The 18,605-nt window shown below is 42.0% G+C and overlaps 2 protein-coding genes across 2 annotated transcripts in view; one reads left to right on the top strand and one right to left on the bottom strand.

The window, feature by feature from the left end:
* GUCY1B1 (guanylate cyclase 1 soluble subunit beta 1) overlaps positions 1–18,605 on the bottom strand; it is a 396,478-nt gene that overhangs the window by 31,324 nt on the left and 346,549 nt on the right. The window lies entirely within an intron of this gene.
* The window catches only part of ASIC5 (acid sensing ion channel subunit family member 5), a 46,748-nt gene continuing 46,572 nt past the window's right edge, over positions 18,430–18,605 (top strand). Inside the window, exon 1 of the mRNA XM_053703090.1 lies at positions 18,430–18,487. Coding sequence (XP_053559065.1) covers positions 18,430–18,487 — 58 coding nt within the window. The remainder of the gene's footprint in view (positions 18,488–18,605) is intronic.

The following is an 18,605-nucleotide window of genomic DNA, read 5'->3' as shown; positions in this document are numbered from 1 at the left end:
CACCTGTCTCTGTATGCCAGCCCATGCTGTAGCTGTAAGTGCTCCAACCTCAAACACATATCACCTGTCTCTGTATGCCAGCCCATGCTGTAGCTGTAAGTGCTCCAACCTCAAACACATATCACCTGTCTCTGTATGCCAGCCCATGATGTAGCTGTAAGTGCTCCAACCTCAAACACATATCACCTGTCTCTGTATGCCAGCCCATGCTGTAGCTGTAAGTCATCTAGCCTCAAACACATATCACCTGCCTTTGTATGTCAGCCTATGCTTTAGCTGTAAGTGCTCCAGCTTCAAACACATATCACCTGTCTCTGTATGCCAGCCCATGCTGTAGCTGTAAGTGCTCCAGCCTCAAACACATATCACCTGCCTCTGTATGCCAGCCCATGCTGTAGCTGTAAGTGCTCCAGCCTCAAACACATATCACCTGCCTCTGTATGCCAGCCCATGATGTAGCTGTAAGTGCTCCAACCTCAAACACATATCACCTGTCTCTGTATGCCAGCCCATGATGTAGCTGTAAGTGCTCCAACCTCAAACACATATCACCTGTCTCTGTATGCCAGCCCATGATGTAGCTGTAAGTCATCTAGCCCCAATCATATATCACCTGCCTTTGTATGTCAGCCTATGCTTTAGCTGTAAGTGCTCCAGCCTCAAACACATATCACCTGTCTCTGTATGCCAGCCCATGCTGTAGCTGTAAGTGCTTCAGCCTCAAACACATACCACCTGTCTCTGTATGCCAGCCCATGCTGTAGCTATAAGTACTCCAGCCTCAAACACATATCACCTGCCTCTGTATGTCAGCCCATGATGTAGCTGTAAGTGCTCCAACCTCAAACACATATCACCTGTCTCTGTATGCCAGCCCATGCTGTAGCTGTAAGTGCTCCAGCCTCAAACACATATCACCTGCCTCTGTATGCCAGCCCATGCTGTAGCTGTAAGTGCTCCAGCCTCAAACACATATCACCTGCCTCTGTATGCCAGCCCATGCTGTAAGTGCACCTTCACATTTGATTTAAGTTAAAGGATACAGAGATATTAACAAAATGCCTAGTTTATCTGTCTTACTCTGTTTGTCTGTCCTACCATGTTTATATTTTTGCACACAGATTGCCATACTTCCTGCTCTGCATTAACAACTATAGATACCATGTAAGATGCAGTCAAAATATTATGTAGGGAGCAGCAGAATATTAGGAAGCTACATAAACAACCTTACAAGCCAGATAACAAATCTGCATATATCTAAATAACAAATTATAAAGCTAGTAGCCAGGAATTCGAACTTTGGCTATGCATTTTCTAAATTCCTACTATAACATATATAGTATAGAACAACCCCAGCTCTGCACACACTGTACCTGGCATAGATAATCCCTGTATAGCAGCAGATACTACGAAGATTACCAGAACTATTCTGCCTCATTCTGCAGCCACTAAGGAGTGCCCCAGCAATGTCACCTAGCTGGTCAGTAAAAGCAAGTGGAGGCTCCCAGTTAAAATTGGACCAGACTAATTCAGCCCTCCTTCACCAACCATATTTGCTCTGCTATTAAAAATAGTCGGTGGTTATTATTTATTGTACTAGTGGCAGTATGGTGTGCGTTATAGTACTTACTGTATTTCAGACATCACAGATACATAATTTACCTCAGGTAATAGATTAATTTACACTAAAATTATTCATGTTATTCAGGCTATTGCACAAGAATTAGCACAATATAAAAAGCCGCACATTAACAACTACCCTTGAAATCTAGGCCAAATTACTTTTAATTACTTAATTAAGGAAAGGAACATCCATTAAAGGGACACTGAACCCAAATTTGATCTTTATTGATTTTATTTCATGAACTTGTTCATCAGTATCAGGTATAATATCAGGGTTTTAAATGACTAATATCTTTATACGTTAATTATGGATGTGATGTTATAGTTTACATCCAAACAGGACCATACAATATTTTTGTACAAATGCTGTAGGGAAGTCATTTTTATTTTACTGTACTTAGTAAAGGTTATTTTAAACATAATTAAAGATTTTTTTAACCCCTTAACGACCAAGGACGTACGCCACACGTCCTAAAAAAAAAGACAGTTAATGACCGAGGACGTGTGGCGTACGTCCTTGGTCTGGAAAGCAGCTGGAAGCGATCCTGCTCGCTTCCAGCTGCTTTCCGGTTATTGCAGTGATGCCTCGATATGGAGGCATCCTGCAATAACCCCCCTTGGCCATCCGATGCAGAGAGAGCCACTCTGTGGCCCTCTCTGCACCGGACATCGGTGGCCGGTATCGTTGGTGGGTGGGAGCTTACGTGGGAGGCGGGTGGGCGGCCATCGGTGCTCAGTGTGGAGTGGAGCGGGATCGGGGGCGGGAGCTACGGGGGCGCGCACGGGAGCGCGCGCGTGCACGGGGGGTGATGGGCGGGCGCGTGCACGGGGCGGGAGCGGGTGGGAACCGCTACACTACAGAAAAAAAAGGTTAAAAATTAAAAACACAATGAATGTAAAATATCATCTAAGGGACCTGGAAGGGGTTGGGGGTTGGTCTCGGTGGGGGGGGGAGCTACACTACAAAAAAGGGAATTTTTTTTAAAAAAAAGGCACATTTTGTTACAAAACTGGGTACTGGCACACAGCTGCCAGTACCCAAGATGGCGCCCATTATTGCAGAGGGGAAGGGTTAGAGAGCAGTTTGGTGGGGGATCAGTGAGGTTGGGGTCTAAGGGGGGATCCTACACATCAGCATATGTAAATATGCTTTTTTTTTTTTTTTAAAAAGGGCCATATACCTTTTATTTTAGTACTGACAGAGTTTCTGCCAGTACTTAAGATGGCGGGGACAATTGTGGGGTGGGGGAGGGAAGAGAGCTGTTTGGGAGGGATCAGGGGGTCTGATGTTTCAGGTGGGAGGCTGAGCTCTACACTAAAGCTAAAATTAACCCTGCAAGCTCCCTACAAGCTACATAATTAACCCCTTCACTGCTAGCCATAATACACGTGTGATGCGAAGCGGCATTTAGAGGCCTTCTAATTACCAAAAAGCAATGCCAAAGCCATATATGTCTGCTATTTCTGAACAAAGGGGATCCCAGAGAAGCATTTACAACCATTTGTGCCATAATTGCAGAAGCTGTTTGTAAATAATTTCAGTGAGAAACCTAAAATTGAGAAAAAATTAACGTTTTTTTTAATTTGATCGCATTTGGCGGTGAAATGGTGGCATGAAATATACCAAAATTGGCCTAGATCAATACTTGGGGTTGTCTACTACACTACACTAAAGCTAAAACTACCCCAAAAAGCTCCCTACATGCTCCCTAATTAACCCCTTCACTGCTGGGCATAATACACGTGTGGTGCGCAGTGGCATTTAGCGGCCTTCTAATTACCAAAAAGCAACACCAAAGTCATATATGTCTGCTATTTCTGAACAAAGGGGATCCCAGAGAAGAATTTACAACCATTTATGCCATAATTTCACAAGCTGTTTGTAAATAATTTAAGTTAGAAACTAAAAGTTTGTGAAAAAATTTGTGAAAAGTGAACAATTTTTTTGTATTTGATTGCATTTGACGGTGAAATGGTGGCATGAAATATACCAAAACGGGCCTAGATCAATACTTTGGGATGTCTACTGAAAAAAAATATATACATGTCAATGGATATTCAGAGATTCCTGAAAGATATCAGTGCTCTAATGTAACTATCGCTAATTTTGAAAAGAAATGGTTTGGAAATAGCAAAGTGCTACTTGTATTTATGGCCCTATAGTTTACAAAAAAAGCAAAGAACTTGTAAACATTGGGTATTTCTAAACTCAGGACAAAATTTAGAAACTATTTAGCATGGGTGTTTTTTGGTGGTTGTAGATGTGTAACAGATTTTGGGGGTCAAAGTTAGAAAAAGTGTGTTTTTTTCTATTTTTTCCTCATATTTTATAATTTTTTTTATAGTAAATTATAAGATATGATGAAAATAATGGTATTTTTAGAAAGTCCATTTAATGGCGAGAAAAACGATATATAATATGTGTGGGTACAGTAAATGCGTAAGAGGAAAATTACAGCTAAACACAAACACTGCAGAAATGTAAAAATAGCCTTGGTCCCAAACGGACAGAAAATGGAAAAGTGCTGTGGTCATTAAGGGGTTAAAGGAACACTGAACCCAATTTTTTTCTTTTGTGATTCAGATAGAGCATGCAATTTTAAGCAACTTTCTAATTTACTCCTATTATCAATTTTTCTTCATTCTCTTGGTATTTTTATTTGAAAAGCAAGAATGTAATTTCAGATGCCGGCCCATTTTTTGTGAGCAACCTGGGTTATTCTTGCTGATTGGTGGATAAATTCAACCACCAATAAAGGAGTGTTGTCTAGGGTTCTGAATAATTTTTTTTTAGCTTAGATGCCTTCTTTTTCAAATAAAGAAAGCAAGAGAATAAAGAAAAATGTATAATAGGAGTAAATTAGAAAGTTGATTACAATTGCATGCTCTATCTGAATCACAAAAGAAAAAAATTGGGTTCAGTGTTCCTTTAAAAAAAAATCTTTAATTATGTTTATAATAACCTTTACTAAGTACAGTAAAATAAAAATTACTTCCCTACAGCATTTGTACAAAAATATTGTATGGCCCTGTTTGGATGTAAACTATAACATCACATCCATAATTAACGTGGCAAGGATTAACGTATAAAGATATTAGTCATTTAAAACCCTGATATTATACCTGATACTGATGAACAAGTTCATGAAATAAAATTTGCAGTGTTTTTCAGATATTGCTATTAAATAAATGCAAGCTCTAACACCTTTTTTTACAGCCTTAGAATTGACAAATCCGCATTACTTTTCTCTTTTATATCTTCTGATACAAGAATGATGATTTTACTTTTAAATATTTATGTATTTACTGTCATCTTTTATTTTCTTCTTTAAAGGGACATTCCAGCCAAAATTGGAATCCACATGATGCATTTCAGTTTTCAATACAAGCATTTTTTGTAATATACATGTATTAGCAAAAATGCTTCTAATAAAAGCTATAGCTATTTAAAAAGTGTATTTAAGTATGTAGCGTGCACCAGCATTTTAAACACATCACTTGCTCAGAGAGCCGAAGATGCTTGTACCATCTGGTGATGACTCAATTTGTTAATTGTGGACATGATACAAGCCCCACTGGTGCTCGGAGCAGCTGCATTATTTAAAACAGAGTATTTACTATGGTACACTAAGAATATATAACTATGCTTCACTTGCACATGCAGAGAAAATTGTTAAAACTAAGACAGTAATAACTTTTACTAGAAGCATTTTTGCCAATGCAAGTATATTGCAAATATGTTTCTATTCGAAGATGTTATTCATCAATGTGCATTTAAATTTTGACCGGAATGTCCCTTTAACTAATAATCCAATAAAATTATCCTTCATTTTTCTGCCTGCACAGTTGATGGATACGCTGCACTTATGTATAAACTATTTCCAAACCTTAGAGCTGAGAGATTAGTCATTAGATGCAGATGTTGCTTTTGGCTCTTTATGATATTATACCCTCTTGTGTTAACCTTAGGTACTGCATGTGTATTATAATAAATCAAAAATGTTAAGTTTCTACACTTTGCCGGACTTTTTTGAATATACGTTTTATACAACACAAATTTACATTAACATACACTTTTTTAAATTAATATCTTAACTATATTTTGCTATTTTACACTTTTATTTTACAAAGTTCTGTCGTGTTTATCAATTTTATTATTTTTTAATTCATAAGAACAAATAAGCCACAAGTTATTAATTTTTGGTTGTGGTGTCTTACACAGTAATGTGTTCCTTTAAGTACACTCAGCTTTAATTAGGTCCTCATTACAGGGAACATCCACCTTTCCTTTATGCGTATCACCAACACAGAGCAACAACATATATGCTCCCTGGAGAAAAGAATAGATGGAGGGGATTTTGACCCCTATTCCTGGCAATTGAGCAGGCTAGAGGAGTAAAGGTGGAGCCTGTGGGAGTGGGTATATAAGGGTGGGGCAGAAGTGGTTCATCCTCTTGAAGTCTCTGCAATCGCAAGGTGAAGTTCAGAGAAAGACTTGCGATTGCAGTGGCTGGAGAGGATGGGCAACTTGTTGGACAACGTGAGGCGGATGGCAGCGGCAAAGTGCATGGCGTGGCTGAGGGACTACTTGGCTGCAGCCAATCTTCCAGAAGCAGTGGATCCTGCAGCTGGAAGCAGGAGTGGACACGACAGGCCGCAGAGCGGGAGGAACGATGACGGCGTTGGTCCAGTGCAGGTTGGTGGTGGGTCCAGACGCCGGTCAGTGAGCAGTTGCAGAGGAGTGGAGGCCCAGGAGCAGATGGCGGTGCGTGTGGCGGCAGCTGTTGGCACAAGGAAGACGTCCATCTGGAGCAGAGTTGCGGCAGGTAAGCAAGGTAGTGGAGGAGGGCCGGGCCATGATCAGCAACTAGAGGTTGCAGGGCGGGAGCTTTCAGAGTGGGAGCAGGAAAATGCAGCACTCACGGAAGGGGGTACGGCAAGGGAGGGATCTCCCCAGGCCAACACAAATCATCAGGAGCGGCTAGAGGGGACAGGAGGCAAGAGGGGTAGGAAGCAGGATGGGGGTAGGGGTGCAAGGAGGAGGGCGCCGTGAGGAATGGAGCTAAGGGCAGACGGGGAGATGTTAGTGCAAAGATCTTAGGACCAGGGGGGTAGGGTAGGCCAGCAAGGGGTAAGCAGGCATGGGGAGACTAGGATGGGAAAGCTAGGAATGGAAAGGGGGAATAATAGGAGGCCAGTGCATAAGGCTCCTACGGGGGAGGGGTCGTGGAAGGAAGAAAGGGTCAGGGACAGGAGGATCTGGGGGGAGAGGTCGGGGGAGGCAGGAGAGGGGGTATTTAGGGGGGGTTAAACGGACATGTTTGTCTTCTGCAGGTGTGGGGAGTAAGCCCGAGGAGCAGGTGGGCGGTGGGGCAGAGGCTTCTGCTGAACCTGCAATGCAGGACCTGGACGGGGACGCACTGTGGATTGATTACTCCACAGTGACTTGGAGATAGAGGATACTGGGGAGGGACCATCTTCGGGACCTGTGGGATCATGGCAGGTAGGGGACCTGGCTGCTTTGGAGGAACAGCTCAGATCTTTGGTACCTGGGCATAGCGGGCAGGAGGATAGAGGGGTGGGTAGGGAGGTTAGGTCAGTGGCAGGATCTAGGGAAGGGAGTGCTAGGAGAGAAGTAGGAGGGAGGCCACAGCCCATGGAGGTTGGGAGCAGAGTGGCGGCGGGAGAAATCTCGTTCGCCCAGGGAGAGGATGAAGCATCAGGCAGAGAGATGATCCCCCACATGGGGGAGGCTTGAGAGGGCTGCAGATAGAAGTGGCAGAAGGAGAAGGTCCAGATCACAGACCCAGAGGAGGAGCATGAACAGGCCCAGGGAAAAGGAGTCAAGGATACAGCTGGAGGTCAGGGCGGCTGAGAGTACAGTGGGATCCAGAGTGGTGGGAGCAACAACGGCACCCAGGAAGACAGGTGAGGATGCTAGCAATGTAGTGAGTGTGGTTGGTGGTGAGCATGGCTTAGGTGTGGCGCAGAGTTCATTGGTGAGTGGTTTAAGGGATCTGCTGGCACAATTTGAGAGACAGCTGGCGGGGCAACAAGGGAATGTGGCAGCGGCATGGGGTGTTGGATCGGGGGTTCTGGCAGCAGGAGCGTGTACTGGGGTGGAAAGTTCTGGCCAGGTGCAAGGGGGGGCCTTGGTAGCGCAGGCTAGCGTGGCTAGTGCAGGAAATGTTCTGAAGGTACCAGAGAACGCAATGAGGAGGCCCTGCCTGTGTTCAATTTGACCACTGGGGATACACCTGGCGCAGGAGGTGAAGAAGATATGGAAACGAGAATTCTTGGAAATATTTTCTCTCCTGCCTTTGGACCAGGTGCTGGAGATCAAAAAAGACACGAAGGGCGACAAGGAGAAGAAGGAAGAAGATGAGAGGAAGAAGAGATACCGGAAACTACCAATAACATTGACTAACTGGTCAAAGGAGATTGCGGGGGCCTATCGGACATATAGAGGTCTGGCGTGGTGGCGGTATGAAGAACAGTTTTGTCAACGGCTGGCGGTAAGACCGGTACAACTTTGGAGGCAAACACCTTATGTTTTTTCCTCAGGTAATATGTTTACATGTTATTGGAATTCTGTTGAATTTATAAGTTATATATTTATTAAATATTTTAATAAATGCGGGCTGCGACTTTTACACCCATTTCTCTTGTGTGTTGTATTATTTATAATGCGGAATGTATGCCTAATATGGGGTTATTACTATTATCAAACTGAGAAGAAACTATAGCAGGACAATGAGGGCTTGTTAGCATATTTTTTGCACATATGTAACAAAAATTATCAAAACTAAAACTATATTAAGCACCTTTTTTTTGTATACAAATTTTATTTGTCCTATACTCTCCAGAAAGCCGAAAAGCTATTTCTGGAACCATGCTTTTCTTCAAAACATAGCAAATTCCCTAAACCAACTACAAACTACAAAGTGAGTTGACAAATTAATTTCCATCTAGCCCTAACCAACCGCAATTAAATATTGTTAAATATACTTATAAAGTTTTCAAGTTGTTTTGCAAATCCCTCTTTGTGGGGGTTAAACACACAGTACTGCAGGGTCAATAGTCATAAAATTACATGCTCTAATAGATTAGAGCATATAATGATTTTGACTATAATGGCTCTTTAATTTTTAGGGAGGGTTGCAATAAAATAGAAGTACTTAAGGGTTAAGGGGCCCATGGAAGTAAATAAAGTTTTTAGAGTTGGCATGTAGATATTTAGGAAGGTCCTTTGTATATTAACGGTTTTTAGATTTAGGGGTCTGTTTGGTGGCGTTTCTTGGGTAATTGGTTTTACATTTGCAGTAGTCATGTTGAGTGTCACTTGGGTGTTGTGTCTTTACAGGTATGTTTGGGCATGGTGTGTATTGTTGAGTAGGGCCAGGTTTGTGTAACTAATATAAGATATTTTGCAAGAGTAGTAGAGCTGCTGCAGTCAGTGTAAAGGGACAACTTATTGTTACATACAAGAGATTAATGTCCAAAGTATCCAGCACCTGGGAAAACGTAGCAGGTGTGCAAGCTGAAAGGGTACAGCAAAATACCCCAAACAATGCAGCAAAAAGGAGAGGACAGCCACACCACCTTAAAGCGTAAAGGGTCATTATTTAGCCAGACTGCAAAAACAAATTTTGTTGCAGTCTGGCTGAATACATTGGTTGTAGTTTCAGCAGTGAGTCAGGCAATTCATGTATTAGTTTGGTTTGGATGAGGGATGGATAAGAGATGGTATGCCTCTCTGAATTGGTGGGTTTTCAAGGTTTTCTGAAGCTATACAAGGTTGGAGACAGTCTTATGGAGCAGGGTAGAGAGTTCCAGAGTTCAGGAGCAGCACGTGCGAAGTCTTGGAGGCGGGAGTGGGACGTAGAGATAACAGGAATGGAGAGACGTAGGTCAGAGGTTGATCGAATAGGACGGGATGGGGAATATTTCAGGATGAGAGAGGAAATATAGTTGGGAGCTAGACTGTTTAGTGCTTTGTAAGTTAGGGTTAATACTTTAAATTGTATTCTAGAGTGTATGGGGAGCCAGTGTAGAGACTGGCAGAGTGGAGCAGCTGATGTAGATCGGCAACTTAGTTGGATGAGTCTAGCAAAATCATTCATAATAGATTGGAGGGAGGAGAGGTGGTGTTTTGGAAGGCCATTTGGGAGTAGATTGCAATAATCAATGCGTGACAAAATGAGGGAATGAATAAGTATTTTTGAAGTTTTTTAAGTAAGGAAGGGACAAATTCTGGAAATGTTGCAAAGGTGTGAACGGAAGGATTTGGTAAGTGCTTGTATATGTGTTTTGAATGTGAGCTCTGAGTCTAGTGTGACCCCAAGACAGCGGACCTGAGGTGAGGTGTTGAGAGTAGAGTTTCCAACCCTCAGAGAAATGTCAGGTGTTGGATGTCTCGAAGAGGGGGGAATAAGAAGCAGCTCAGATTGAGTTGGAGGTAGTGTGAAGACATCCAAGAGTAAATTGCAAAGAGGCAGTTGGAAATCTGGTTTATTAAAGTTTAAGAGATATCAGGAGAGGAAAGATAGATTTGGGTATCATCAGCATATAAGTGGTACTGGAATCCAAAGGAGGCTATACGTTTTCCAACGGAGGATGTATAGAGAGAGAAAAGCAAGGGGTCCAAGACAGAGCCTTGTGGTACTATAACTGAGAGAGGCATAGGATCGCAAGATATGTTGTTAAAGAAAACGGAAAAAGAGCGGTTTGAGAGATATGAGGCAAACCAGAAGAGGACTGTGTCTTGGATGCCAAATTAATGTAGTATTTTTAGGAGGAGAAGATGGTCGACTGTGTCAAAAGCAGCGGATTATGTGGATAGGTCAAGAAGAATTAGTAAGGAGTAGTGGCCTTTTGCTTTAGCTGATAACAGGTATTTTTTTGCTTTAGCAAGAGCAGTTTCTATTGAGTGTTTAGGGTGGAAACCAGATTTTAGTGGATCAAGTAAGGAGTTAGTTGTGAGAAATTGAGTTAGCCGATTATAGACCAGTCATTCCAATAATTTTGAAGCAAAGGGAAGTAAGGAGACCGTTCAATAGAAGGTGTGGAGGGGTCAAGCGAGGACTTTTTTAGGATTGGTATGATTGACGCATGCTTGAATGTATCCGGAAATGTGCCAGCGGTTAGAGATTGGTTAAAGAGATGAGATAGAGTAGGGGTTAGTGAAGCAGAGAGAGAGGGAAGAAGTTGTGAAGAAATAGGGTCAAGTGGGCAGGTTGTGAGATGAGCCAAGGATAGGACTACAGAGACTTCTTCCTTTGTTACAGGAGGGAAGTAGCATAGAGTTTTACATCTATTAGCTTGTAAGAAGTACATGAAACATTTAAATAGTCATTGCTTGTTAGGAGACAAACATTTTACGTTTCTCCAATAATGATGGACTCTTGAATAAGTTTTCCTACTTGTATATGCTTATTTGTGCAGTTTGAAATAGCTAACTGAAAAATATTAATGTGCACTGCTAAACTGTCATACAAGAAAACAGCTAACTAGAAAGCTGTGGGCAGTGATTGGTTGTCATTTTAGGCTGTTAAGAAACAATGATTATTTAAAAGTCTTATGTACTTCTTACAAGCTTATAGATAACCTGTTGCAGGTTATAGATAACCTGCTGCAAGATAATTGACTGGTATTATGTAACAACAAGTAATAAAGAATAAGTATTGGATCTAGATTGTACCTTTAAATAATTTTGGGCAATCACATGCTTAACTGCATTAGGGATAGGGTATAATTGGAGATAACCAACAACACTATTTCTAATGATTCAGATAGAGCATGCATTTTTTCAATGTATTTTTTTATCATCAAATTTGCTTTGTCCTCTTAGTATCCTTTGTTTAAAAGCATATGTACATATGCTCAGCAACAACAATGCTGCGGCTGATTGGTGGCTACACATATTTGACTATTGTTATTGGCTCACCAAATGTTTGCAGATAGCTCCTAGTAGTGCATTGCTTCTCCTTCAAGAAAGGATTCCAAGAGAATGAAGAAAATGTGATAGAAGTTATTTGGAAAATTATTTAAAATTGTATGCTCTATCTGAGTCATGAAAGAAAAAGTTTAAGTTTCATGTCCCTTTAAAATTAAATTTAGGCGGAGCCTGGTGCAGCACAGGAATGGAAGCATAGCGGGAGAGCTCCGTGCAGAAAACCAGATAAAGTGGCTAAGAAAGTGATGTAAGTGGCAGGAGAGTGGGCAAGAGACAGGGCAAAGGCAAGAGACACTATCAACAGTGATTTTGGGAGAACCGCAGCTCCTAGGATGTCAAAAAACTCATAACGGAGGTCAGAGCAGAAGCGTCTCAGACGCCATTGTTATAACCCACGTGGCACTGACTTTACTACAGCTAGCGGAGAGCGCATCTAGCGTGAATGGGGTGAGCTGCAAAGGAGCCGGAGGGGACAATACAAGGTATCGCTTCTCTGTGAAAGGTGGAGGTGGCAAAGAGAAAGCGGAGGAGAAGGAAGGACAGGCAACGGCAGCACCTAAGCAACGGAAGCAACAGGTACACATGGAGGCCTGATTCTGATCGGTAACAGAGCGGGGGGTTGCGGTGGCACAAGATGTGGAGAATCTAAGGGGAAGAGACTACAGAGAGAGGTCTGAACATAAAATTCAAACGGTCCGGTAATATAGAATGACATAGCCCATAAAGGCCTATAACATGTTAAGAGATCCCCAGACTGCACAGAGCTTATCGACACAGAGGGAGAGACTTTTTGTTTTGCCTAGACAACAAGCTAGGTCCCTTTGATTCCTTTATACCCCCTCTGGGCCTTGAAAGTTTATTATGAATTGAAAGGGTCGCTAAGGCAATAAAATGATTAAGGAGAATCTATAAAGAGAATATGGCTATAAATGTATAATAGAGACTTTATGGGAGCTCATACTCCCTGCAATACACAGCTGGTCTTTTGAGGCCTCCTCATGCTCCCTTGTTGATAAAAAACACTGGATATAACTAAGAAGATACTTTAGTGACACTTTGGTCTTTTGAAAATATACGTTACTGTGAAGGAGGCAGGTGAAAACCATACTCACTCGCTGGTTAGGGAAAACGTAACCCAGACACCCTATCTATATACAGACATACTGTTCTCCTGATCACTATTACACTGCACTCCATACTCTACAGGGTGACAAAAGCATATCAAGATGGCTGCGAGGAAAGGCTCTAAGGCACCTCTACAAAATAAACAGTCTGCAGCTACTCTTTTTTTCAAGCCTGCGAAGGGAGAAAAGTTATCTGATACTCAAATGCAAGAATCAGATGAAGAGAGGGAGGAGACGGAGGGAAACAGGGATGGAGGGGAAGACTCCAGGCCCTTAACTAAAGCTGATCTGGATCATCTAGTCTCCAAGCAGGATATTAACAGTAATTTTGAGAGACTGCTAGAAAAAATGGAATCCTTGCAAAACTCTGTAACTAACAGTATATCAGAATTAAAGCAAGAGATAGTTGATCTGGGGTCAAGAGTAAACTCCTTAGAGGAAAGCGGTGATACTATGGTAGAAGATCTAAATGCAGTAACAGATAAAGTCACTTCTCAACAATCTGAAATAGAAGAAATATACGACAAACTAGAGGATCTAGAGAATCGTAGCCGAAGATCTAATCTCAGACTAAAGGGAATACCGGAAACAATAGGCCCTAAAGAGTTAAATGCTTATTTGTCAAATCTCTTTCGGAGCATCACTGGCTCAGGAGGGGACGAGAGTTTCCAAATGGAAAGGGCGCATAGGGCACTTCGACCCAAACCGAAGGGGGATGAGCCCCACAGAGATGTTATCATCAAGATGTTACGCTTCCAAGAATGGGAGGAGATACTTGCAGCAGCCAGAAAGAATCCCACTTTTAAATATCAGGGGAACATCATCCAGTTTTTCCAGGATTTATGCCTAAGGACTTTACAAAGAAGAAGCTCCCTTAGACCGCTTACATCCCTGTTGAGGAAAAATCAAGTGCCATACAGATGGGGCTTCCCTTTTGCTCTACACATAACCTGGGAAAACAGGACATTTTCTATTAGGGACCCTCAGGAGATCCTAGAAACATGTCGTAGATTGAAGCTAGATCCCCCGGCTGACCTACAGCAGGAAACAACCTCTGATCATTCTACTCAGGGGGGAAAGCCTCGTCAGAAACAATGGTCCAAGATTCCGGAAAAGAAGCGAAAGACTTAAACACACTAGACCCTGCAGAAGGTTCAATTGTCTGAAGAGACAACTCTTTATTTTTGTATTTTTGACCCTGGTATCCCCTTCTCTGGGATCACAGCTCAGCTGATGCAGAGGAACTTGCCTGGACTTATTGGGACCTGTAAGATCATATACCAAGGGTCAGATAAGTATGATCACAATGAGCAATTGTTTTGATTTCTAGATATTGCTTGTGACTGGACTTGGGGAATTGGAAGGGGGTGGAGGGTTGTCAGTCATTATGTGCCTTATCCAGAAGACCACCTATGCAATCGGGACAATTATGTTTGGTAATATGGACATTTCTTAATGTTGTGTGCAACTTTTCCCCCTAACAGGTTTCAAGCTGAGACAAGTCACCACAAGATTTGTTATTTGTCACTCTTTGAAATATGTTTTCTAACCAGAAATACCATTGCAATTGCCATGTTTTGTTCTCTTTCTCTTTTAATTCTTGCCTATTCTCAAGATATTTACTGAGCCATAATGCTGAAGTGATGTTGTAATCTGCACTCAGGTATAATATGTGTTGGTTCCCGGATGGGAATGACATAGTTTATGTTGTTATGTTTGAATTTCTATGTTATTTAATTTTTATTCTTTTTTGGTTAAACCAGGTGATTCCTAAAAGGTTTGAAGGAAGGAATTTGAGGAAGTATTGTAACGGGAGGGTAATTCAGGTATTAAAGAATAATGGTAGAAAGGGGGTCCTTTGGGACTCAGACAGATTTGATGAGACAAATTACATAGGGAGGATGGGGGGGGAGGCGAAAAAGATTACTGATGACACATAATATAAAACTAATCTCTCATAATGTCAGAGGACTAAACACAGATACTAAAAGACGCACAGCCATGACACAATATCTGAAGTCTAATGCAAACATTATATTCCTTCAGGAAACGCACTTTCTGCCCCAGACGATCCCAAGATATTGGACTCAAAGGTTTTCACAACATTTCCACTCAACGACAGACTCAAAAAAAAGGGGGGTGACGATTCTACTACATAACTCTTTGGACTTTATACTGGATAGTGAAATTAGAGATACTGAAGGTAGGTTTGTGATAGTGAGAGGCACTATTCAGAACACTAAAGTCACTCTTTGCAATGTGTATGCACCCAATGAGACACAGAATGCCTTCTTTGAAACAATTTCGCAACATCTCACCCAGTGGTCACAGGACAGAATAATCTTGGGAGGGGATTTCAATGTCACTATGACCTCTTTCTCGGAGGGGGACACTAAGGGGCTATCGAGTAAACAACACCGTCACAATGCAATAGTTAAGTCAATTAGGGAGTCGATGGGAGCGCATAATCTTATAGACTCATGGGAGGCGGTGGGCAATTCCAAACATGAATATACATACTACTCACCGGCACACAATTCTTATTCCACCTTAGATTATATTTTTGTGAGTCAAATACTGACCCCTAATCTAAGTACATCAAGTACACAGTCATGCGTGTGGTCTGACCATTCACTAGTAATTTTAGAGCTAGCAGGGATTTTAAATTTCTCAAGACCAAGATCATGGACGTATAACCCAACGCTCCTTAAAAACCCAGCAATATTGGAGAGAATAAAGATAGCACTAGGAGAATATTGGCAAGTAAATGCGGGGACTACAGTAACCCAATAATGATTTGGGCTGCTCACAAACCGGTGTTGAGGGGATTGCTTATTAAAGAGAAATCGATGGTGGTGAGACACTCAACACACTTAGTGAACACACTTCAGAGAGAGGTAGAGACACTGGAGCGGGAACATAGACGAACCCTTTCCTTGGGAGTATATAGATCTCTTCAGACTAAACGTAAAGAATTGGCCACAATCTTAAACGAGAATTCTGTCCGGGCTGCACTGCGGCTGAAAGCACACTACTATGTGTATGCAAACAAGCCAGATAAATATCTGGCATATAAATTAAGGGAGAGAACCAAACTCTTTGCAATACCTTCTATACACACACGGGGGGGGGACTCCCACTTCAAATCCCCAAGAGATAGCTGAAACCTTTGCTCAATATTATGAGAATCTTTACGATGGGAAGAAGGTGGCTGGGGGGGATCTAGATCGGCAGACAAACAACCTCCTGGGACAGGCTAGATTACCACAGATTCAAGACTCGGATCTGGCCATTCTAAACGCAGAGATTACGGCTATGGAAATACTGACAGTAATTAGGGACCTCAAAACGGGAAAAGCGCCAGGACCAGACGGACTTACAGGGGAATATTATAAATTATTTAGAAGAGAGCTGCTACCCCATATGTTGACCTTCTGTAATGGTATACTAGCGGGGAGGGAACTACCTCGGGATATGTTAAGAGCCAAGATAGTGGTGATACCTAAAATAGGGAAAAACCCAAAACACTGCCAAAATTACAGGCCCATTTCCTTGATTAACACAGATCTCAAAATTTTCACAAAAATTATAGCTAACAGACTTAAATCAATTCTACCAGCATTAATCCACAAAGACCAAGTGGGGTTCATTAAAGATAGGGAAGCCCCGGACAATGTGAGGAGAATTCTAACCCTAGTAGATTACCTAAAGCAGACTAAGACTCCATCACTACTTTTATCACTCGACACGGAAAAGGCGTTCGATAGGGTAGACTGGACCTTCATGTTTAAAGTCTTAGAAAACATGGGTTTTAAAGGAGCATTTATAAAGGCACTTACAACCATTTACTCAAGACCGACGGCAGTGGTGGGAGCAGCAGGGTATATTTCAAGACCCATTGATATTTTAAACGGAACCCGCCAAGGGTGCCCACTCTCGCCACTCCTGTTTGCCATTAGTATAGAACCACTTGCAGCGCTTATTAGGCATTCGATGGATATATCAGGGGTGAGGGTGTCCAATGACGAATATAAATTGACACTATTTACAGATGACGTTTTGCTGACATTGACCAAGCCTCTGATCTCTCTACCTAATCTATATGACATCTTGGGAAAATTTTCAGACATTTCGGGCTATAAGATTAATCTAGATAAATGCGAAGCCTTACCCATTTGTCTTCCATCACATACCCAAAAGTCGATTGAGCTAAACTTTAATCTCACATGGGCGAAAACCCACATTACCTATTTGGGAGTCAAGATTAATAGTGTATTCTCTGAATTGTATAGAATGAATTATGTCCCTATTTATAAAGCCATTAGGAGAGACCTAAACAATTGGAAAAAGGGGAAATTTTCGTGGTATGGGAGACTTTCGGCTATTAAAATGAATGTCCTACCCAGGATTTTGTACCTTTTCAGAGCTCTGCCGGTTGGGGTCCCCCTGGCCGATCTAAATGCCCTACAAACTGATTTATTTCGATTTCTAAGGGGGGATGGGAAAGCGAGAATAGCGGCACAACTGTTAAAACAGCATAGACAGATAGGGGGAGTGGGAGTCCCGAACCTAGTGGATTACTATCATGCCTCCAGGCTGGCACAATCAGTCATCATGGAGAAAAACTTTCAGGGGGTTCTCTGGCCAAAAATTGAAGCAGATATTGAAGGCAGCGACAATCCGGCAGATATATTATGGGATCCCTTATGGAATACCAAAAAAGTTGCATATAGGTCACCGGTAACACATGAATCTTTACACATCTGGCATAAGATAACCAAACAGATGGACTTATTTAACCCTCACTCTCTATTGATACCCTTAAAACTTTTACTGCCAGTCGAACTTAGAAAAGCAGTGGGAAAATGGGAAAAAAAGGGCCTCTATAGGGTCGCAGATTTTCTAGATGGGGAACTAATATCTACCTTTAATCAGATCAGAGATAAGATCCAACCACACACATTGAACTGGTTTCTCTACTTACAGATTTCATCAGCTATCTCAAAACACATGACTGACAGACTAAAGCAACCCTTGACTTCTATGGAAAAGATATGCAGCACACAAGCCAGAGGGAAACACGTGATTTCTCAGATATACTTGATATTACAAAGAAAGAAGGCCATCCTTAAGACTCCTTTAATGGAGAGGTGGGAAAGAGAGGTAGAGGAGGTGAAAGAACAGAAGACATGGGAAAAGATCCTGTCAGAAGCGGGGAAGGGCATGCTTAGTGCAGATATGAAGGAAAACTGTTTGAAGGTGGCCTTTCGTTGGTATCTTACACCAGAAAGGACAGCTCACATTCAATCCGTAAATAGTGCTTTCTGCTATAGAGGTTGTGGGAGGAGAGGGACGTACAGACATATGTGGTGGGACTGCCCAAAGGTCCGACCATTATGGGATAGGCTTTCGAGGCTGCTCAGTGACACATTAGATGAAAAATTGAACTAACGATAACTCAGGCAATTTTACATGAGAGGGTGGGCTCGCTGAATTCAGCGATCAACACTTTTATTAGGACTCTTTGTACTTGCTTACGCATTTGTATAGCCAGACATTGGAAGGTGGGAGCTCCGAGATGGACAGAAGTTTTAGATAAAATAAAAGATATATATACAATGTCAGAATTAGCAGCTTGGGCGCAAGGGAACACTGAGCAGTTTCAAAAAATATGGTTCTATTGGATTCTGAAAGGCTGCACTCGACCACACACCACTCAGGACAGAGATGAATGAGAGTAATCAAGACAGTAGGGGAGATAAGATATTTGTAGAGGAAATCCGAAGTTAGGGGACAGACCGGGTCTGGAGATACCTGACTTGCCTGACTGAGGTCGCAATATGTTGATAGTAATTTTTCTTTTTCTTCAACAGAATTATTATTTGAGAGATGTCTAGAGAGCA

The sequence above is a fragment of the Bombina bombina genome, chromosome 2, assembly GCF_027579735.1.
Source record: "Bombina bombina isolate aBomBom1 chromosome 2, aBomBom1.pri, whole genome shotgun sequence".
Classification (NCBI taxonomy): domain Eukaryota; kingdom Metazoa; phylum Chordata; class Amphibia; order Anura; family Bombinatoridae; genus Bombina; species Bombina bombina.
This window is presented reverse-complemented; position numbering and strand designations above follow the sequence as displayed.